This window comes from Centropristis striata, chromosome 7 (genome assembly GCF_030273125.1).
Source record: "Centropristis striata isolate RG_2023a ecotype Rhode Island chromosome 7, C.striata_1.0, whole genome shotgun sequence".
NCBI classification, from domain to species: Eukaryota; Metazoa; Chordata; class Actinopteri; order Perciformes; family Serranidae; genus Centropristis; species Centropristis striata.
This window is the reverse complement of record NC_081523.1, coordinates 24,920,749-24,939,662: the sequence shown is the minus strand read 5'-3', so window position 1 is coordinate 24,939,662 and position 18,914 is coordinate 24,920,749. Positions and strand designations below refer to the sequence as shown.

General features: G+C 38.3%; 1 protein-coding gene across 2 annotated transcripts in view; it reads left to right on the top strand.

Moving 5' to 3' along the window:
- The first annotated feature begins 5,686 nt into the window (after nt 1-5,686).
- The window catches only part of arl15a (ADP-ribosylation factor-like 15a), a 105,710-nt gene continuing 92,482 nt past the window's right edge, over nt 5,687-18,914 (top strand). For both annotated transcript variants that reach the window (XM_059337119.1, XM_059337118.1), the window contains exon 1: nt 5,687-6,052. In XM_059337119.1, the coding sequence (XP_059193102.1) occupies nt 6,041-6,052 (12 nt within the window). In that variant the 5' untranslated portion in view covers nt 5,687-6,040. The remainder of the gene's footprint in view (nt 6,053-18,914) is intronic.

The window sequence follows — 18,914 nt, the reverse complement described above, 5'->3', positions numbered from 1 at the left end:
AGTGGTTCTATTAAATAAATATTACTTAGAAACAGCCTGAGTAAAGATTACAAAGTCTTTCTATGTGGAAAAACTTGCCTAGGTTTTTTTTAAGTAAATGTTACTCCAATTTTTTTTCAGTGTACTGATGTCTCACTGAATCCTACACGTTATGCATGAGAACAGTGTTGGGAGAAGTACTGAGAGCTTTTACTTTGTGAAAAGTAGCTCAGTGCACAATTTCTTTACTCTGCTACAAACAAAATGTTACTTAAGTAAAAGTAGGATCATCAAAATATAGACTAGAAAGGTATGCAGAATGACCCATTTCAGTATGATATTGGATTATAATTATTGATGTCCTATTATAATGTCATAATGTATTTGTTGATTTCTATTTTGTACCCTATTGCCAATCGAAATATGCAAAGTAACAAGTAACTAAAGATATCAAATAAATGCAGTGTGGTAAAAAATACAATATTTGCCTACAAAATGTACCTTAAGTAGGCCCTATTTCAAAATAAAAAAACAATACTTTAGTAAATGTACTTAGTTACATTCCACCACCAGATAAGAAGTGTTTTGTCAGTAATGGAACATAAACCATTTCCATCACAACATTGAAAATAACTTGTAATTTGATTAACATTTTGTGCTACTAAATTTGTTGTGACACTGTCACATAAAATGATGTGGCTGGATGCAGGAAGTATTGCTTCAATGGACTACATTTACCATCAACACTGATTGGATGTCTGTATGAAATATGGGGAACTTTTCTTTCAGCTACATTAAAAGTATTTAGTCTTTCTGTTCTGTGTCCTGATGTTGTCCCTCACATGGACAGAAGATTGAACATTAGAACCAGCAGCAGGGGCTTTAAATTCAAAACGTATCTTCATGTAGTGTATTATCATTACCCCAGAGGATTATTTTCACACCTTAGTTAGTGTAAGACTTGCAACAGGTTGCTAAAACCAACACATTTCCCACAATACTGAACACATAATCCAAATGTCTAATGTCTAGATGCCATTTCAAAACATTCTCTGGAGTGAAATTCTGGAGGAAAAAATATATTGCGTGTTTATTTAATATATTGTGATAGAATCAGTCTAAATGTCACAGATTCTATTTATTGTAAGTGCCCATTAGGCTGCTAAACTCCCCAAATTCCCAGAAAAGATGCAGAGGACATGATCTCATATGTCCTCAGTGGCAGCTACAGCCTTGTTGGGAACCAGTGATCCATGCCCACGTTCATGGCTCAAATGTGTACTGAATTATGGAAATGTTTAACTGTTTTTTTGTTGAGTTGAGGTTAATACACTTTTCACAATTATGAAACCAGAAGCGCCATAGCAACAAAAGATAAGTACTGTATGTGTCTGGTGTAGATGGTAGGTTGGATTAACCCCGGATCTTGCCAGCCTTTGTCATCTTCCATTATCTGAAAGGAATGTCATCTAAAAAACACTGACATCACACTGACTGGTTGTGAGCATGATGGTTCAGCACTCATTAGCTCAAGACTGAGCAGCACTCACTCACTGCATGTCTTTATTTCAGTCCAATGTTTTAGAATCAATGACACGAAAACATCTATTGATCATTTAAACAGGCAGTTATTCCGTCCCAGACATGATTAGCTAAATGTCTTTATTCTGTTTTGGTCTCTCAGTCTCCACCAGTAAGACTCAACAAAGCTCTCTAAAGAAATATGTGTAGCTACAAAGGACACAGTCAATAAGAGGCCTAATAATAGAATAGAACTTGACTTTATTGTCCACCCAGGCCGGAAAATCACCTTTTGACCCTCGAGATAAAAAAACAAAACATCTCATAAATACAGAAAATGACATCACAGCAATAAATACAACATACCCATAGTGTGCAGCATACATTCAACATAGACGATTGTCAGTTTGTTTGATCCAGAAATTTTATAAAAACGCCCTTCAGTTGAAATCTTTATTGTTCCACTTGAGGATTTCTTCCCAGCAAGACAGCATAAATAAACACAAAACATGAACACCATAAAAACACAATAAGACAGGAGAAGTCTCCTGGCCATCTAAATATGTATAGACATTTCCAGTGGGAGAATTTGTTTTGGGTGGAGTGGTTTATTGATGAGATGCACTGAAGCTGCAGATGTAGCATTTATTCATTTAACAGAAAAAAATAACAAACACTTTTGACATGAATCTCCCTACACTCAACACTTCAACTAATCAATGATGCCACTCAGCTTCAAAGCACATAAAGTGGTGATTCCAGGGTGAAGGTGACTCTCACATTGGCCAGGAGCATTTTAAAGGTAATAAAAGTACATTTTTATACTGATAAAGTTTAATTTTATCATTTTGATGGAATAGTTTAGACATTCACTTTAGATGGTGTAATGGTGCATTGAGGGCACAGCTTACTTCAACAGCTTCAGGGCACGATGCCTGTAAAAGCTGCAGTGGAACCTGCCTTATGGAGCTGCTAACTAACTCATAACCATCGCTTTAAATGGAGAGTTTAATGTCCCCTGAACAGGTTTTTTTGCCCCACTGAAACTGAAAGTTGTTTTCTTTTAATATAGACTAATACAAAACAAAAGTTACATTAGATGAGTTTGTACTTGTATATTATGACACATTTTATTTACTCAGAGACAGATGCAGAATCTGAACCACCCACTGAGTTTTAATGCCATCCTGTTGCATGAACAGACCATCTTCTTTGGTAAAGGTGTATCCTGAAGAACACAACAAGGCCTGTAATGATAATGTGCCCTTTACTCTGGTAGATACTGCCCCCTTGTGGCTGTTTTCTTGGATTTTTTTTTCCAGAGAGGAGGCTTCACATTAGTTTAAAAAAATATTAAAGATATAGGGATCACACTGAAAGTAGTTGCCAGACTGCTAACCGGGCATCATCTAATGGTTGTCAAAACTGAAAATAAAAAAAACTGCAATTTTTAGTCACCTTACATTTTGAGTAATTGAGATACAAATATACATCAACTTAATAATGAAAATGTGACAAGAGATTTATTAAATCAACCAAAGATTTTTTTTGTAGTTTTTGTTTTATTTAATAGTGTAAACATTTTAATCTTCAGCGTTATCACTTAATGTATGAACTATAATTTTCTATGATGCCAGTGCCTGTGGTGCTGGTGTTAAAACAGAACAGGCTATTAATATTAAGGGCTTCCTGACTTACTTATGTACATTTCTGGAAATTTCATTGACTAAGACTCCAATTAACTTGTGATGTGTGATTATGGGAAAAAAAATGTGACAAAAGCCTCTTCCAAATAAATGATTGCTTAAATCAATCACAGAAGCATTTTACTAGAAGCCACCAGAGGTCTCTAATCTCACATCTGGGCCATATATCCTAAGAAGAAGACACACTACTATATTTAATTTACAAGAATGTCTTTTTTCTCTTGTGGATGAACTTGTACCTTTCGGTATATTTTCAATATTGGATACAATGAAAAATATGAAGTCTGGTCTCCGACTGCAGTACAAGAAAACCGAGTTTGGGAAAAATAGTTGTATACATAATAGTATTTTGGCAAACAAAAAAAATCCCATAAATGTTTTTAAATCTTTTCCTATATTTGCTGCACATCTAAGTGAGAAAATACTGCACAAACGTATAAAATTCAAAAACCTCTCTCTTTTTCACGTTAAATTTCCCTTTTTGTCTGTTATTGTCGCTCATTACTGTTATTTTGATTATGTGAACTGTATTCTTTTAAATATGACATGCACCTTTTTAATTATGAAAAATGTTTTTTGTCAATATCCTTGAATATTCTGCATATTATAATAAATGCAAAAAGTCTTCTTGTGTCTTGTCGACATCCTCCGTACCTGTTCAGAGGACATCCAGTTCACCTTCCACTTAACTATGAGATTTCCTTTATAGCACAGCTCATGAAATATTGAAGAGGAGTGTGGTCTCCAGGGAACAGGAATTACTTCAGTATGCAGCTTGCATCACATTAGCAGACTTGTGATTTATACTGTTCCTCCAATCAGGATGATATAACATAATTGCTTTGTCTGAACTCCATGTTTGCTTCCCACTTGATAATTCTTGCTAATTTTTTATCCTGTTAATTTGCTGCTATCTGGTGCGATGACTTTCCAAGTCCAGGGAAGGTTTTGTGAGTAGACTGTTAATGGGAGTAATGTCAATCAGAGTAGCACTGTGTTGAAGGGGCCATAGAGTTAGTAATAGTGTCATACCTCTTCAGTTAAATTTCTTTAATGTGGCTCTTTGATCGAGAAAATAAGTATATTTAATGGTAATATAAAGTCAGCAAATCTAGGATAACCCAAATGCTGATCTGACACTTGGTACAACACAAGGTTCTGCATTCATCTAGCAAATGCACATCCTTTCCTCTATCCACCGTTTTCTGTCTGTAACATCTGTGGTCAGACCTGCGTGCTTCAGAGGAACTGTGATGGTATTCACTGTGTCATCCCCTTTCATTCATTATGTATTGTGTAATGTATTTTGTCAGAGGCTGTTTAATTTCGTGCTTCTCCAAGCTTTACAATACTGGAAAACTGCATGAAAGGTCAGTGTTTAGTTTGGTGTTGGTTTACTTGTTCAAAATGGAAAAATTTAGCAATTGTGGTGCAGTACAGAGCCACCTAGTGGTACAACACATTCTGGAATAACTAGATGTCCCATATGTTGGAAACATGATTATTTTTTGGTTATATATTATTTTGAAATAACTTCTGTACATTCTTTTAGGAAACAACTTCAAGGGACAGATCACCTTGTTGTGAGTTTCATGTAGGATCTCCAACATCCGGGACCTTTAGACCAAAACAATCTAGACTGATATACAGAACTACGGACCAGAAGGAAAATATGTATTTTTGATTTTGGGGTGAACTGTCCCTTTAAGGCCAACCATCTTGCTTTAAAGCAGCCTTACTTTTATTGAATGTTACTGAAAGTTTTACTTTTTGATGTGATGTACTTAATTTTTATAGCATCATTTTATTGCATGCTAACATTTATGCTTGCTGCCTTATAAATTGTATGTGTGCATAGTCCATTGCAAATAGTTTATTTTTTACTTGGCCATCTATTATACATATGTTATATGCTCAAGTTATATATGAGATATATAGTCAACATATAGGAGAGTTCCTAGGTGCTCAAGTTATGTGCTGAAGCTGCTGTGGCGACTGAATGTCCCTACTGCGGGATAAATAAAGTGTTATCTTTTATATTTAAATAAACGTATATTAAGAAGATATTCAATATATTCACAAAGTCAGCATTTTCCCCTTGAAAATCCCACTGCCACAGCTGTGCCACTTCTGAAGTGTTTTATTATTTAACCCTGTAGATCTGTACATTGTTGTTACATCACTGACAGGGGGACGTGACAAAGTCGTCTCCTCCACTGGGCAATGTGAGATAGATTATTTATCATTTCTAAAAATAATCATAATCGCAAAGAACACATTAGACCCAAAACTTACTTCTCAAATCCAAATAAAAGCATAGATGTCCACTGGTCGGGAATACCGACTTAAAATGCAGAAAAGTTGATCACGACAAAGTCGGTTTGAGCAGCGGTTCCTCCTCAGAATGAAAATAGCAACCATGTGTTTGGTCATGTGACCACGCTACGTGCGCAAGCGACGTGCGTGACGTCGCGTTGTAGGCTTCGCTAGTTTCCTCAACCAAACACTCAACTGATATTGTGTGATAAAAACTGGAAGTCAGCCGGTGGACGAGGGGGCTATTTAGTCAGAAAAAGCACACGAACCCGGCGGCCCTCGTCGTTGTAAACAAACTCAGTCGTTTCTGTGCTTAAACTTGTCTTTTCAGCGAAGTAGACGGCGAAAATTCCTGCTTTAAAGCCACCAAAGGCTGGTTTTTATTCTGCTGTGGCTGTCGAAAGGCGGGGAATACAAAGCGACGTGTGGCCAAATCCATTAGATTTTGGACTCATTGAAGCAAAAACGGAATTACTACAAAGCCAGTTCGTGCTGCTGTGCCTGGTCAGCGATAGTACATGGATTATCTGGTAAGTAAACGAGTCTAAATGCTGTTTTATGGGTACTCTTATCAAAGTCAGGCTCCAACGTCTGGTTTCATGCCAACTGGGCTCCTAATCAGACAGTGGTGTCACCCAGGTGTGTGACCCCCAACAATTAGGTGGAGCACTGGTTGTTGTTTTATGCTAATGTCTCCGGTTTCGCCTGTAGCTTTTGCCTATCAGTGCAGTGTGAACAAGGTCTAACTGGTTGACCCAGACTCCGATATGTTTACATGTGAAACACGATCACTAGCCAAGTAGCACCACCCTTGAAGTAGTCCTCTTAGTTAAGTTACGTGTGTCTGTAACGTTATGTATGTGGCATGAAGCTGTTATTTTCCACAAAGCTCACTGTTGCTGATGAAGACAAAGCTGTACTGTGTGTTAGATTAAGCTACTTGGAGTCAGTCATTAGAAGTGAGACAGTCTGTAACTTCACTAGTTTGAGATAGTGCCCTGCATTTTTGTAATACCTGTGATTACAAGAGTTATTACAGCCCAGGACACTGTGCCAGCCCTAGCCTGGGAGATTATGGTTTAGGGGGGCTTTGCCCACAGTCTAGGGGTGGGATGGGTGCTGCTGAAAAAGTGCAACAATAGAGAGGAAGCTGTAACTGAAGGCTTTCCCTGGGAATTTATAAAGCAACAGAAAAAAAGAGTACACAGACATTGTGCTGTCATTTCACAAGGGGGGGACAGAGGGACAGTGCGAAATTCAGAGGAACTTGCCCACCCAGTGTTATCAGTTTGTTTATAACTGACCTCCTAGGATGTGAGACCTAAAAGGAACTTTGCTCTTTCTTGAGTCACGATTACAATGTCCTATCTTGCAACTGGCACCAGAACAGTTATGTTATAGTTAATACATAGTGATTAATGTCTAGCTTGTCTGTGACTTCTGGCCTTGGAGAAACAAATGTTGTAAGGGAACAAAAGGGGACCGAAGTGGCTCATTCATAGTTTACACAAGTTGCTCTATAATCTCAGTCACATACTAATGGAAAGTTGTGGGTACCAAAGGTAAACACAAGAGGTATTGTTGTCAAAGGGAGCACACTCGTGACATGAAATTATATCTTTCTTCTTTTTCTTTTGACAAAGTGCTGTAAGCTATAACTGCTAGCATTGCCTTGGGAAAAATGCATTTTTTCAGCTTACTTGCTTGAGGATTAAAGAATTTCTGTGATAAACAGTTTTGTGTGGAAAGCACAGCTGTAACTCTGTGGACTGTTGGAGCCGAGTGCTTTTCTGTCCTCGGAGGTCAGGCACTCAATAGACGCAGGGCCTCCTTTCCTGCTGTGCAACACTGGAGACCTGGCACAAAACCCTGGCCAAAACTATATCTCACTCTTCCGTATGAATCAATAGAAACTTGTCACTAAACCCTTGATAAATGATGCCAGGCGTGTGTCCTGTTCATGCTTTTTTAAAGGTTTTAGATCATGTGATGCCTAAAAGTGTATTTGGGATGAACATGAATGGAAGCACACAATTATTGCACATTACTGGGCAATAACTGTGGTTTGATTTATGCCTGTAGCAGAGATCTGGCTTATGGTGGATTCTATTTCAACTGGGAGCTGGAGCATGTTGAAGGGACTGCGCTCCTGCACGGTCAGCGCAGTGTTAAAAAAGACCACACAAAACGGCAGCACTGACAGAGGAATTTTGGTGCTAGCTGTTGCCATGACACAGCCTTACCAAATTACAAGTCCACTGTGTGGCCAACTCTTGGTCCCTAACTTCACCAGATAGGACACACTGAACATATGTGTGTGAAAGGCCACTTTGTATGTGAGAAAACCAAACTATGTACTGTATTGTTAATTTCTAAAAGCCATATCAGATCATACAGCATTACTCTCATGAGACTTCTTATTTGCCTATTATTGCTAAACACACTCTGTCATATTTAGACTACAGCTATTCCTTTGCATAATTTGTGCAGTAATTCCTGGAGGCAAATTCACAGCCTGTAGACTATTTCTACAGTCTTACACATTTGCCTCTTTTGAAGAGATTACCAGCTATTTATTTCCGCTGCACATGAGTGACTAAACCCTCGGGTGGACTGACATTCAGGTCATTTTTGTAGCTCTGCCCTAAAGGAAAGCAGATCTGCAAAAATACATTCTAGTGTAGAGCAACCAGCATGGTTTTTGTGGATTTTATATTATGCCAGATATTCGACAGCTACAACCAGGCTTTGACCTCAAACCATATGGTAATGATGGGTGTGACAGATAACTGACAAGGGCCTCATGCGCTGGCCCACACCTCTGCTCATGTAGCTCATGTTCAGAAATAATTAACAGGAGGGACATTTATGGAAAATGAGAAAAAATTATAATTTTTAGTAAGAAAGTGTTGTCAGAAAGAGTTATATAATTGCCTCTTGATTACATTTCAACAGTTGCATAAGCATTTTGTTGTGATTGACTTGGATGCATGTTTGCTGCCAAATATTTGACATATTTCATTGTGAATAGGTGGATCTGTGTCTTGGTATTTGATATTCTGTCCTCTGTTGTGACCACATGCAAGTGAATGAGTAACATTTAGTTTAATTATTAGTGACAGGAATGCAGGATAATAGCTGAAGCTTTTTCTTTTCTGGATGATATATAATTTGGCCACATTACATGCTAAGATTACACCTGCTATATTTGAGACAGCAGGCATCACCCGTGAAAGCAGATATTTACCTGTTTTCAGCTAGTTTTAACCAATTTAGCTGCCACCTGTTTGCTTCGTCCCTTATTTCCTTATTTTCTGTAGCTGATGTAGATTGAAACAGCATTACAACTTTTTTTTGTTTGTGTCCTAGTTTGGCTGATTGGATGTTAACATTGTCATGAAACTCCATTGTGAATAAAATCGGATTGATCAGGTTGATTAAGCTTGTAAATAAACATATGTTATTAAGTCATCTTTACACGAAAAACATGCAAAACACCCTTTAAATGATCACTTAGCCAGAAATCTTAAGGATTAATACATTTTGGATCAATATGTAAAGTTTCTTTCACAAGACCTCTGTAGTTCTTACACAGAATACCAATATTGGACAGTGTTGAAAGATTTACAGTTAAATTACATTATCTACTCTTCATCATTTTTTAACATTGTATAAATTGAGTATAAATTGGCACGCAGCACTAAGCCAGTCCTAAAAGCCTTAATCTGTAGGTTTGCAGTAAAGAAGACACATTTCCAAGGTAAGTAAATAACCTTAAAATGACGAGTTTTATTGACGAACCTTAATTGAAAATGTGAGATCTCCTCTGATGATTGCTGTCTTTAAACTGAAAGCATTTTAGTATTCACACCACGAGCTTAGAGGGGTTTACAGCTGACATTAAGTTTGTGTTGTCCCTTAAAAATATTTGCATAATTTAGTGTGCAGCATTTTAAAACCAAAAATTAAAATTATATTTTATATCTTATTTGACAGAAGGCACTACAGAGGCAGAGGGGCATGACTTATGCATTAACAGTCCTGGGCTGGTATCAACTCTGGGCAGTTATGAGGTATGCACCTAAACCATTTGGTTTATCCAGTCAGCGCTAAGATCACTACTCCATGAAAATAAATTGTGTCAGTAGAAGCCTGCATGTGATTTTTGGCTGACCAACTGTATTTCAATGCAGAACTCTTGTCCAAGGGCACACAGCAGGCTACAGCAGACTGACATCTCACCACCATAACACACAGGAAAGGGAGCTGATGGGAGGCTTTTGGCAGCATTTGAATACAGCCTGTTAGCCTATGGGGTACGAGGCTGGTGTTCCTCTCAGTTCTGTCCCCTATCTGAACGTGTCCTACACCTCGCTGGTGCTATCTCAGATACACTATTTTTTAGAGGCAAACAAAAAAGATTGTATGCAGATAAGAGCACCAACAGTCGTGCTTTTTATATGTGGATGGATATTAGGCTAATCATTTACTTAATCCATCGGTGAGAGCAGGTTTACTGAGGTTTACTCAGGTTTCAGTTTGAATGGATGTGAATTGATATTTACCTAAAGTTTGGACAAGCTGGCAACAGTTCCTTAAACCTGCCCTTTTATTTACAGTGCATAGCCTCCAGCTGTAATGTGAAATACCTTTTGCGAGCTCGACAGCATTCCTGAAGCCCCCCGTCCCTGATTTCAACCTGCCAGCAGCATGTTGGCCAGGTGTTGGTGCCTGCTGGCTAGCTCATTGCAGTGATTCCCTTGTGTCTGTGGAGAGTGCTAGTGAGTCAGCATCTTGAGCTGGAGAAACATCAGTGTTGCTGTTGGAGATGAGGGAATATTTATGTTCATTACATAATGCTATGATCATGATCAAGCACAGGCACTTTGAGTTCATTTTATATTGGCATCCACATAAGTAGATGGGCCATTGCTCTAAAGAGGCATTAGTGTTCACTGTTTTCATGTTTTTTTTATTGCATTTCATTTCCTTTACTTTCTCCGGGCCATAACTGCTCTCATTGCTTTTCTTCACTGGAAAAACAAATATAAATGACATGGATAGGTAGAGGGTTTATTATTCTGTACTTATTTTATTTGAAGAGTTTTGGGATGGGCCCATAAACAAATGCATTCTGGTAATCATAGCTGACCTACAATTAGACTGCATAAACTATTGAACTCGGCTGCGGCCTTCTTACATGAGGTGTCGCATTGCAAAAGAAGATATCTTATTCTACTGAACAAACTGTACTATATGCGTATGGCATGCACTGTGTTGAATGAGATTTGCAAAGGCTTTTTCCTTAGCAAATGAGACATAAAGTTGCCCCAATGCTTAGGTTTTAAACCAGATGAATAACAAGTTGTGGAGTCTATTTAACCGATTCAACAAATCAAAAATTTGCCTCAAGTCAGGGGCTTTTATATGCAGCATGCAACACCCTCTGTCCTTTTCGACTCTCATTTCAGATACTGTTTAGTTCAAAATGACTTGAGCCCTGATTTTCCACTCACCAACAGTTTTTGGAGCTGCCCGACAAAAGCCTCAGATCAGAGGCAAATCAGCATTGGCTTGGGATTCACTCCCGTGAGCAACAAGCGCAACATGTGAACTGTTCAAACATGCTAGCTGAGGGGCTCAGCACTGCATTCAGATAGCAGCCTAAATATCGTTTGGTATGTTAATACTTTAAAATAATCCTTTGATACTGTAGTAGTAGTACTATGACTTAAAAACACTCACTTAATGCTTCCCAAACACTTAATGCTTCCCAATTATGAATGACTACATGATCAAATTAGACAGAATCCATACAATAGTTAGTTTGCCTAAAGGAACAGTTAAACTTAATTCTATGTTGCATGTGTTGTAATTATCGCAAAAATGTCAATATGGGAATTCTGGGCTACCTGTTGCTGATGTAATTAGTCGTCATGTAGCCTTATTGCAATACAGTTAAGTATTCGATATTATAACTGCAGTATGTTAACAGCAGCTATTACTAGACAGTTGAGCTGACCAAAACAAGCTATTTGAACATGACTCACAGTTCTCCCAGAACAGACAGGCTTCCGACAATGTGCCCCACAACAGTTATTGAAATTCCCAAGGCCGCTGTAAGCTCCAGTGGTCGATCCCTTCATCCTCCTCCATGCATAGAAATCGATTGTTTTCATACTTTATGAAGCTATGCGTACAGTATAGGCATAGCGTGTGGGTAATGGTGACTAATCCAATTTGTCGTTTCATTCTAGATCCCTAGTTGTCACTGAGCCCTTAATCTCTGTGAAAAGAAAGATCCTCACAAAGTAATCTCAAGCTTATGCCTGTCCACTGATCCTTGTGGCAATAGTGTTTTATATTTCTATGAATGAAAACAGAGAGCAAACGCAAGACAACCCTCAATCACGCTCAACCGCGCGCTTACAGAACCCCTCTGTCAAGCTCCGATTTTTAAAGAAATGGCTTGTGGATATGGGCTGCTGACAGTGAGACATTAAAGGGCTGGACTCATGTTGTTGACCTGACAATGTTGTGCTCAGCTTCTCCTGATCCTCCTCCAGCCATTCATTTACTCCAGAGGCTTGGCTTGTTTGTTGCCGGGGGTTACGCTTGTTGCTGAGCACAATGTCGGAGCACATGCAGCTCTCCCTTGCCTTGTGCAGGATTGGGCTTTACACGGTAAGGCAATGCATACACGCAGCTATCTGTTTGTTAGAGAACGGCAGGGATGTGCTGGATAGAATACTGTTAGTTTCACAATGCTTTTATCTTTCCTTGTAGTGTTTTAAAACAGATACTGGCCAAGCAACAGTGGCTGCTGCTTCACTGTCGCTTGGTCACTGAATGGAGAGTGCGCTCCGTTTCATTCGAGTGGGTGTTAACATAATATTAAGGTGGAACAGGTGCAGATGTCAGTACAGTGAAATGTGAATGAAACCTACAAAGAACAAGCATCTTTGTTTCTATTTTCAGAGAAAAAGCATTTTACTCAAAGATAGATTATGGTCACCTTTTTCCTGTAGCTCCTAGCAACTGGCTTGGTCAATGGTTATAGTTCAGGCAGTCTTAAGTACAGTGCTGTTATGAATGAATCCTGGAATATTATGCCACAGAGGCCATGGTGGGAATATTATTGAAGTTATTTTTGTTTTTGCATTATTGCAGTGTGAGTGGTTAAAAATTAATGTTCAGTAACACTGCAGTGTTTTTCTGGGATTATTACCTTAAATGTATTCTCACGTTAGATACTGTAATAATTTTGATTGCAGGTAAATTTAACTTTAAGGCTAATTGCTTTTATGACTTTCTGTACCATGTTGTTGAATAGTTGAATATTAACTACAGCTGATGACTCATGTTGTGCATTGTCAGGTCCCCTGTTATTCCCTGACCAGCTGGTGAAGCTTTCTCAATGAACATCTACAGAGAAGCTTATTTTGAAATGAATGTTTAACAGTAAGCTATAGAACCAATCACAGTGTTTGTTCACAATAACTTCTTGGCAGAAAACCTGTACGTCACGTATAACAATCTGATGGCGTTGCACAGCGGGGCCACGGGGCAATCGCACCGATCCGGATCAAACCAAACTGTGGTGTGCTATTACTTTTCTCTTTGGAATACGAATTTTTCGCGACATAAGTCACTAAAAACTGCCCAAAATTTTGCATTGAAGTGAATGGGACGGCCGAAAAAAAAAAAGAGCAAAAAAGAACAATAATTGGAGATTTTCAAATGTCTACTTCTCTGGCATGATTTCACCTAGAGACTCCATTTAAACTTTAAACAGTAGACACAAATCTTGTGTATTGGTGTATTAATCCACGTTTCGATAGGTCATATAGTTTTTTTTTATCAATCCCTGTTCAATGACCATGATCATTTTTGGAGAAATTCTGAGATTATAATGGGTGTGTATTGCATAGAATGTTCGTGTCAGAGTGTGTGATGTCATTGCGCAGAGTGTAGAGGGAGAGAAAAAATTGTCAAAAAATACATTTGAAAACTGCGCTCCAGGCCGCAAATTCCACTCTACAGAAATAATTTATACATAGAAATGTAGGAAAATTTGTCTTCTCACTCACAATCTTCTGGTAAAGCTGTCAGAGTTATAGTTTGGGCGTAGGACGCACTGATGCGCCACCAACACGCACCAACAGCCTCATTGACGAAAAAAAAAAAAAACGCAGGAAGATTTCTGTAGAAAAGCATGTTTAACAGGTTTTTCAGATCGCTCTTACAAAGCTATTTCTTCATTTTTCTTCACAAAAAAAATATGTAGCTGTTCAGGAAGAACTCAGGACGCTCAAAGTGAAGTCGGATCAATGATAGGTATTATGCTTTTGCCAAAAATGCTTTCTGTTGGAGGCCAGAAATTCCAGTCTGTCCACCTCTGGCTGCTGTCACTCTTCCAAATTCATATATCTCCAAAATTTGTCATTTAGTCAGCTGCCAGTGGTCTACAAAGTAGTGTTCGTTGTTGACGTGGTGTCACCATGGTTGGGCCTCCATACATAAGCAGGATAAAAAACACCAAATATTACAGAAACCTTCTTTGGGAAAAGTTTTTTTCATGTGTATTTTGACCTTCTGCAGCCAGTGATCCAGATGTTTTGGACTCGCTTTTCAGTGTGTATGGTGTTGTACATCTTTATATGCAGTCTATCATCATTACCTCCTGGCTCATCAGACAGAAAGCTTCATCCTCTGGGGAACATGAATGTCAAAACCAACATACCAACAGACATTGCTGTCCCCAGATTCAAGTTGGTAGTGTGACAAACAAAATATGGTACTATAAAAAAATGAATGGAATCGTTAGTAGTACCTTTAATCAGCCTGGTTGCAACACTTTGTAAACCTGTGTTATGCTGTAGTTTAAGTTACCTAGGGCTGAGTAAGGTAAAAACAAGCAAGAACAAAACATTGAAGTACAGAGAATGATGAGAAATACTGACATACTTAACATAACTTGCATACAATCTTGATTAAGTTAATAATTGTTGTCTTTACACATATTTGAAACTTAAAAATCAGGGCATTTCATGCATATGAAAGAGTCAAATCCCCCTTGTACCTTTTTTCGTTAGTTTTCAGCCCCTCACTAAGATCTACTGCAGGATGACTGAGTGCTTAAAGGGAGGATCAATACAAGTATAAGGCTACCATGGAGAAGTTCAAAGGAGCGATTGTTTTTATTGGCATGCAGCAGTGAGCTTTAAGCCCCTGCTGAGTCACCACAATATCCTGTACAGTGATGTGCAAAATCAAACCCCAGCATGTGTGATGCTGTGGGAGAGGAATGGTGTGATCCATTCCCAGTGCTGTTGATTGTCCGCAATACAAATTTACATCTTTGTTGTGAAAGAAGAATCTAGTCCAGAAGCTTCAAATCAAGAAAAGCATTTCCTGTTTATTTACACTTGCCTAATAATTGACTCAATCAGTAAATTCAAACCAGATTTACAGTGTGCTTTGCAGTTTAGGCTCATTGGCTCTGAAAGGTGTCTGTATTAACAACAGACCGTTCTTGTTTTGACTGGCTACAGTGTCTGTCTTCCATGTTTCCACTAATTGTTCTCTGTAAAGTAACCTACTCACACAGTGCACACTAAAACAGCTTGTTAAACCTTTACCAGTATTACACAACTTCATCAGTCTGTGTAATCTTAATGTCAGTAATGTCTCACAAACCGTAGCAGCAACTGGGCAGCATTGTCTGTACCAAGGATGCATGTTGCAGTCAATACTTATCCCCTCCAATAACACACCCTGTCTATGAGACAAAATGTGTTTATAACCAAACAGGCGTGCACCTCCTTAAAATCTCATTCACAACAATTTGGGAGTTATGCTTTCACTGTAGGTTTTGTTTGTATGGCACACCAACGTCAAAACAAATATTCTCTAGATGTTTTCCTTTAGGTATTTCTAACACAAATGCAGCATGAATTAGACCATTTGATTTTTTTTCAGTGTAAGACTGCAGTTAGATTTTGGTTAAGTTCTTGGTAACAGCAGGTGTCATGGGACATGAGCATAAGTGACCAAGTGCTGTGGGTACCATAGCTACTGCTCTTTGGACCCTGTCTTTGCAGGGTGCCTTAACCATTAAAGGTCTAAGTGATCGTATTAGGCACTTCGTGGTCACCTTCATTATGTTATTAATGGAGTGGAAAATGGCTGCTCCACTGCTTTGCTGCCTCCGACTCCCAGGCCCAGGACACATCATTCAGACCAAGAGTCTTACAGCTGTTTCATGCTTAACTTGGAAAGAAACTAACTAAAATGTGAAACAACATGGATGCTGCAGCACCTTCATGCTGGACTGGCCTAACAAATAAGAACATGATTAACTTGTCAGTTCCAGATCATTTTTTTGGACGATAGCAAGAGTTGAAGAATGTCGGTTTTTATCTCGGTAACTTGGCCTGCTTACATTTTTTAAATTATAAAAAAAGTTGGTTATGCAGATAGAAGTTGACAGTACATGCGCTGTACTGATATCATATTTTTTATACAAATGACTGTACAAGGTTATGAGTTAAAAAACAAAAAAAGTAACGTCAACATTTTGTGTCTTGTGCAGCCGCTCCAGCAGTGGTTACACCTGCATCCTGTTTTTCACATGAAGATAAAATTACCAGTATTGGTAAAATATTTCTTGATACACTAAGTAATTGCATTAGATTTTTTCAACACTAGTTTAAACAACAAAAAATAGACTGAACATTTATTTTCTGTCAGAGATGGTGCAGAAAACTAGTTTCTCTGTATCATTTTACTTGATCCATTTGTCAGGCTCTTGCTGCAGGTTGTATTTGACACCTGAGTGAGTAGGCAAGAGAATCAAGGATGTTTTGTTCCTTCTTTTGGCTGCTCCGTCTCTTGGGTTTCTGTGTTGTGTCACTGCATAGAGCTTACCTTTTTCCAGTTACCAAAATACCACAGGCCTGATAAATGTTTGTCTCCACTCATCAGCTGTGAGCAGTCACCTCCACCTGTTACCTTTGCACACACAAAGTATTGGTTAAAAGCTGTTTTGTTATCATTCCCAGCCTCCTTTCTGTCTTTCTTTTTTCTTCTTTTTTTTAAGCATGCCTTCAGGGTTGAGGTATGACCACTGTGATGTTTAGCAAGTCTTTATTGTTTTCAGACAGTCAGTATATTGTTCATAGTTTGCTGCAGCATAGTAGCAGTTGGCTCTACTTGTATTTTGTTACTGCTGCATAAAAATTAATATCTTTCTGTGCAAACATGACAACAAGGTTGAAATGACACAGGAATGTTATTTTCAGCACAATGGGATTCTTAGGATTTTCATCTCTGTTAAGACAGTTGAAGCTAGTTCACAACTTAATAACAGGATAGCTCTTTTACCACTTGGTTTTGAATGGATAACTGCTCTTCACTGTCAAATGGCTCCAAAGTTCAGCAAGACCCCTTGGTGAGTGTACAAAGTGGGAAAACACAAATGATTGACCATGGCGCTCTTTGAGCTTTGACATTATATTTCTGGTGTGAACAGTTTCATTTGTAATGCAAGATGCATGAAAAAAATTCCAAAATTAGCACACTTCTTTTTCTATTTAATTGCTAAAGAAGTATTTGCATGCTAGTTGCTAGTTTTGTGCACTCCGGTGCGGTATAATAGCAGCCAGGCTCGTTATGTAGAAGCAGTTGTAACGATTGGAATACATTGTCACATTTTCAGCCTATTTGTATAGATGGGCATTTTTTTATATAGTTTGACAAGTTGCTCCACTGCCTGACAGCATGCATTATCACTTCCTAGAGAAAGGGCATGACTGCAGGTTGGCACATTTATTAGGGAGATAGCACCTCATCTTGAAGGCCCTCTGTTGAAGCCCCTGTCACTAAGACACGGTGTCTGTACCAGCAGCAAGGACTGTGAGTGAGATTACCCTGAGCTTTGCCCACTCTGTATTGGAACCAATGAGAGCATCACAAAAATAAGATAAATATTTATATATATTTCAAGTAGAGAAAAGTTGAGCATATTATAGTTTTAGCTGTCAAATGTGTCTTTAAATTGTAGAGAATCTAAACACACAATTTTCATCTTCAATGTGGGCGTGAAAAGAAACCTTTTAGATTACATTCAAGGGGAAAAAATGATCCTGTAGCAGTTTTTAGAGGAAATCCCTACACCTACCTTTGAAACTGTGTTATTGTTGCTTGACAGAAAAAGTCATCCTGTTTTCAGGAAGAAGTATTTTTAGCTCTCTTATCTTGAGATACTTCAGGCGTTGAGTATAATCCACTGATCTTGTTAGGACTTAATCTCATTTATCATAACATAACAAGAACTCTATATATGTTAGTGGTGTTAGGTTGTTTACCTAGTATATTGTACAGTCCAACAACACTATATATATATATTTATATATACTTATATATTTATAAGGAATATTTTTTTTTTTATTTCTTTGGAATTTCTCTGGTGTCTAAGTGAATCACAAAGCTTCCTAGAACTCAGATAGAGATTCAGTATTCAATGCAATAATGGCTTCAGGCTATTTTTTAAGCCCTTGGGACTCATAAATCCCTAAGAATTATTGTTTTTGTGATGGCCATTATGTCATTGAAAAGTTTTTGCACAGTAAATAAACCCAGTTTCTCACAGTGTGTGAGCAGCATACATTTCCAAGCTGCTTCCGTCATTTTGAAAGGCAGGATGGGAGCAGCCATAGCCCCATCCTGGGCCATGAATATCCCACACTTCAAAATAACCACAGGACCTGGTGGGATGATGATTGAGAGATCAGCAAGGGTCACCCACCCACTATCGACTACTGTTTCCTAAAACCCTGCCAGTCCTTACCGGGTTGTTTTGTTGCGTCAAGGACATTTTGGGAAGGAATTTGGCTCTAGTTGTTTGGGAAACAACAAAGAATAACTTCCTGTTGGAGATGTAGCGGCTGACAAGGCAGGGCGACGCCATGTTTGGCCTTTGTGTACCATGTATACCAGGAACTTGAAGCATTTTTTTCAGGACCACATCCTTTCTATTGCACATATTATGCAGTAGCCATGCCAATCAAGCCGTAGTACATTTTGTGGAATTTATGAATGATTGTTTCTAGAGGGGCTGTTCAATTCAATGAAGCTGAAACCCTATCTTGGATTTTAACAGTAAGACATTAAGTAGAAGAGCAGGTTCGGGGCCAAGGAAATGTTTGGAGGTTAAGCCAAGCAATTTAGAACATAATAAACTGAAATGGCAACAGATTGCTTAGGGCTGGGCGATATATCGAAATAAAAAATATATCGATACATTTTTAAATGTGATATGGAATTAGATCATATCGCATATACCAATATAGTTAAAAAAATATTTCTTTATATATTAATGTTGCCCTTACT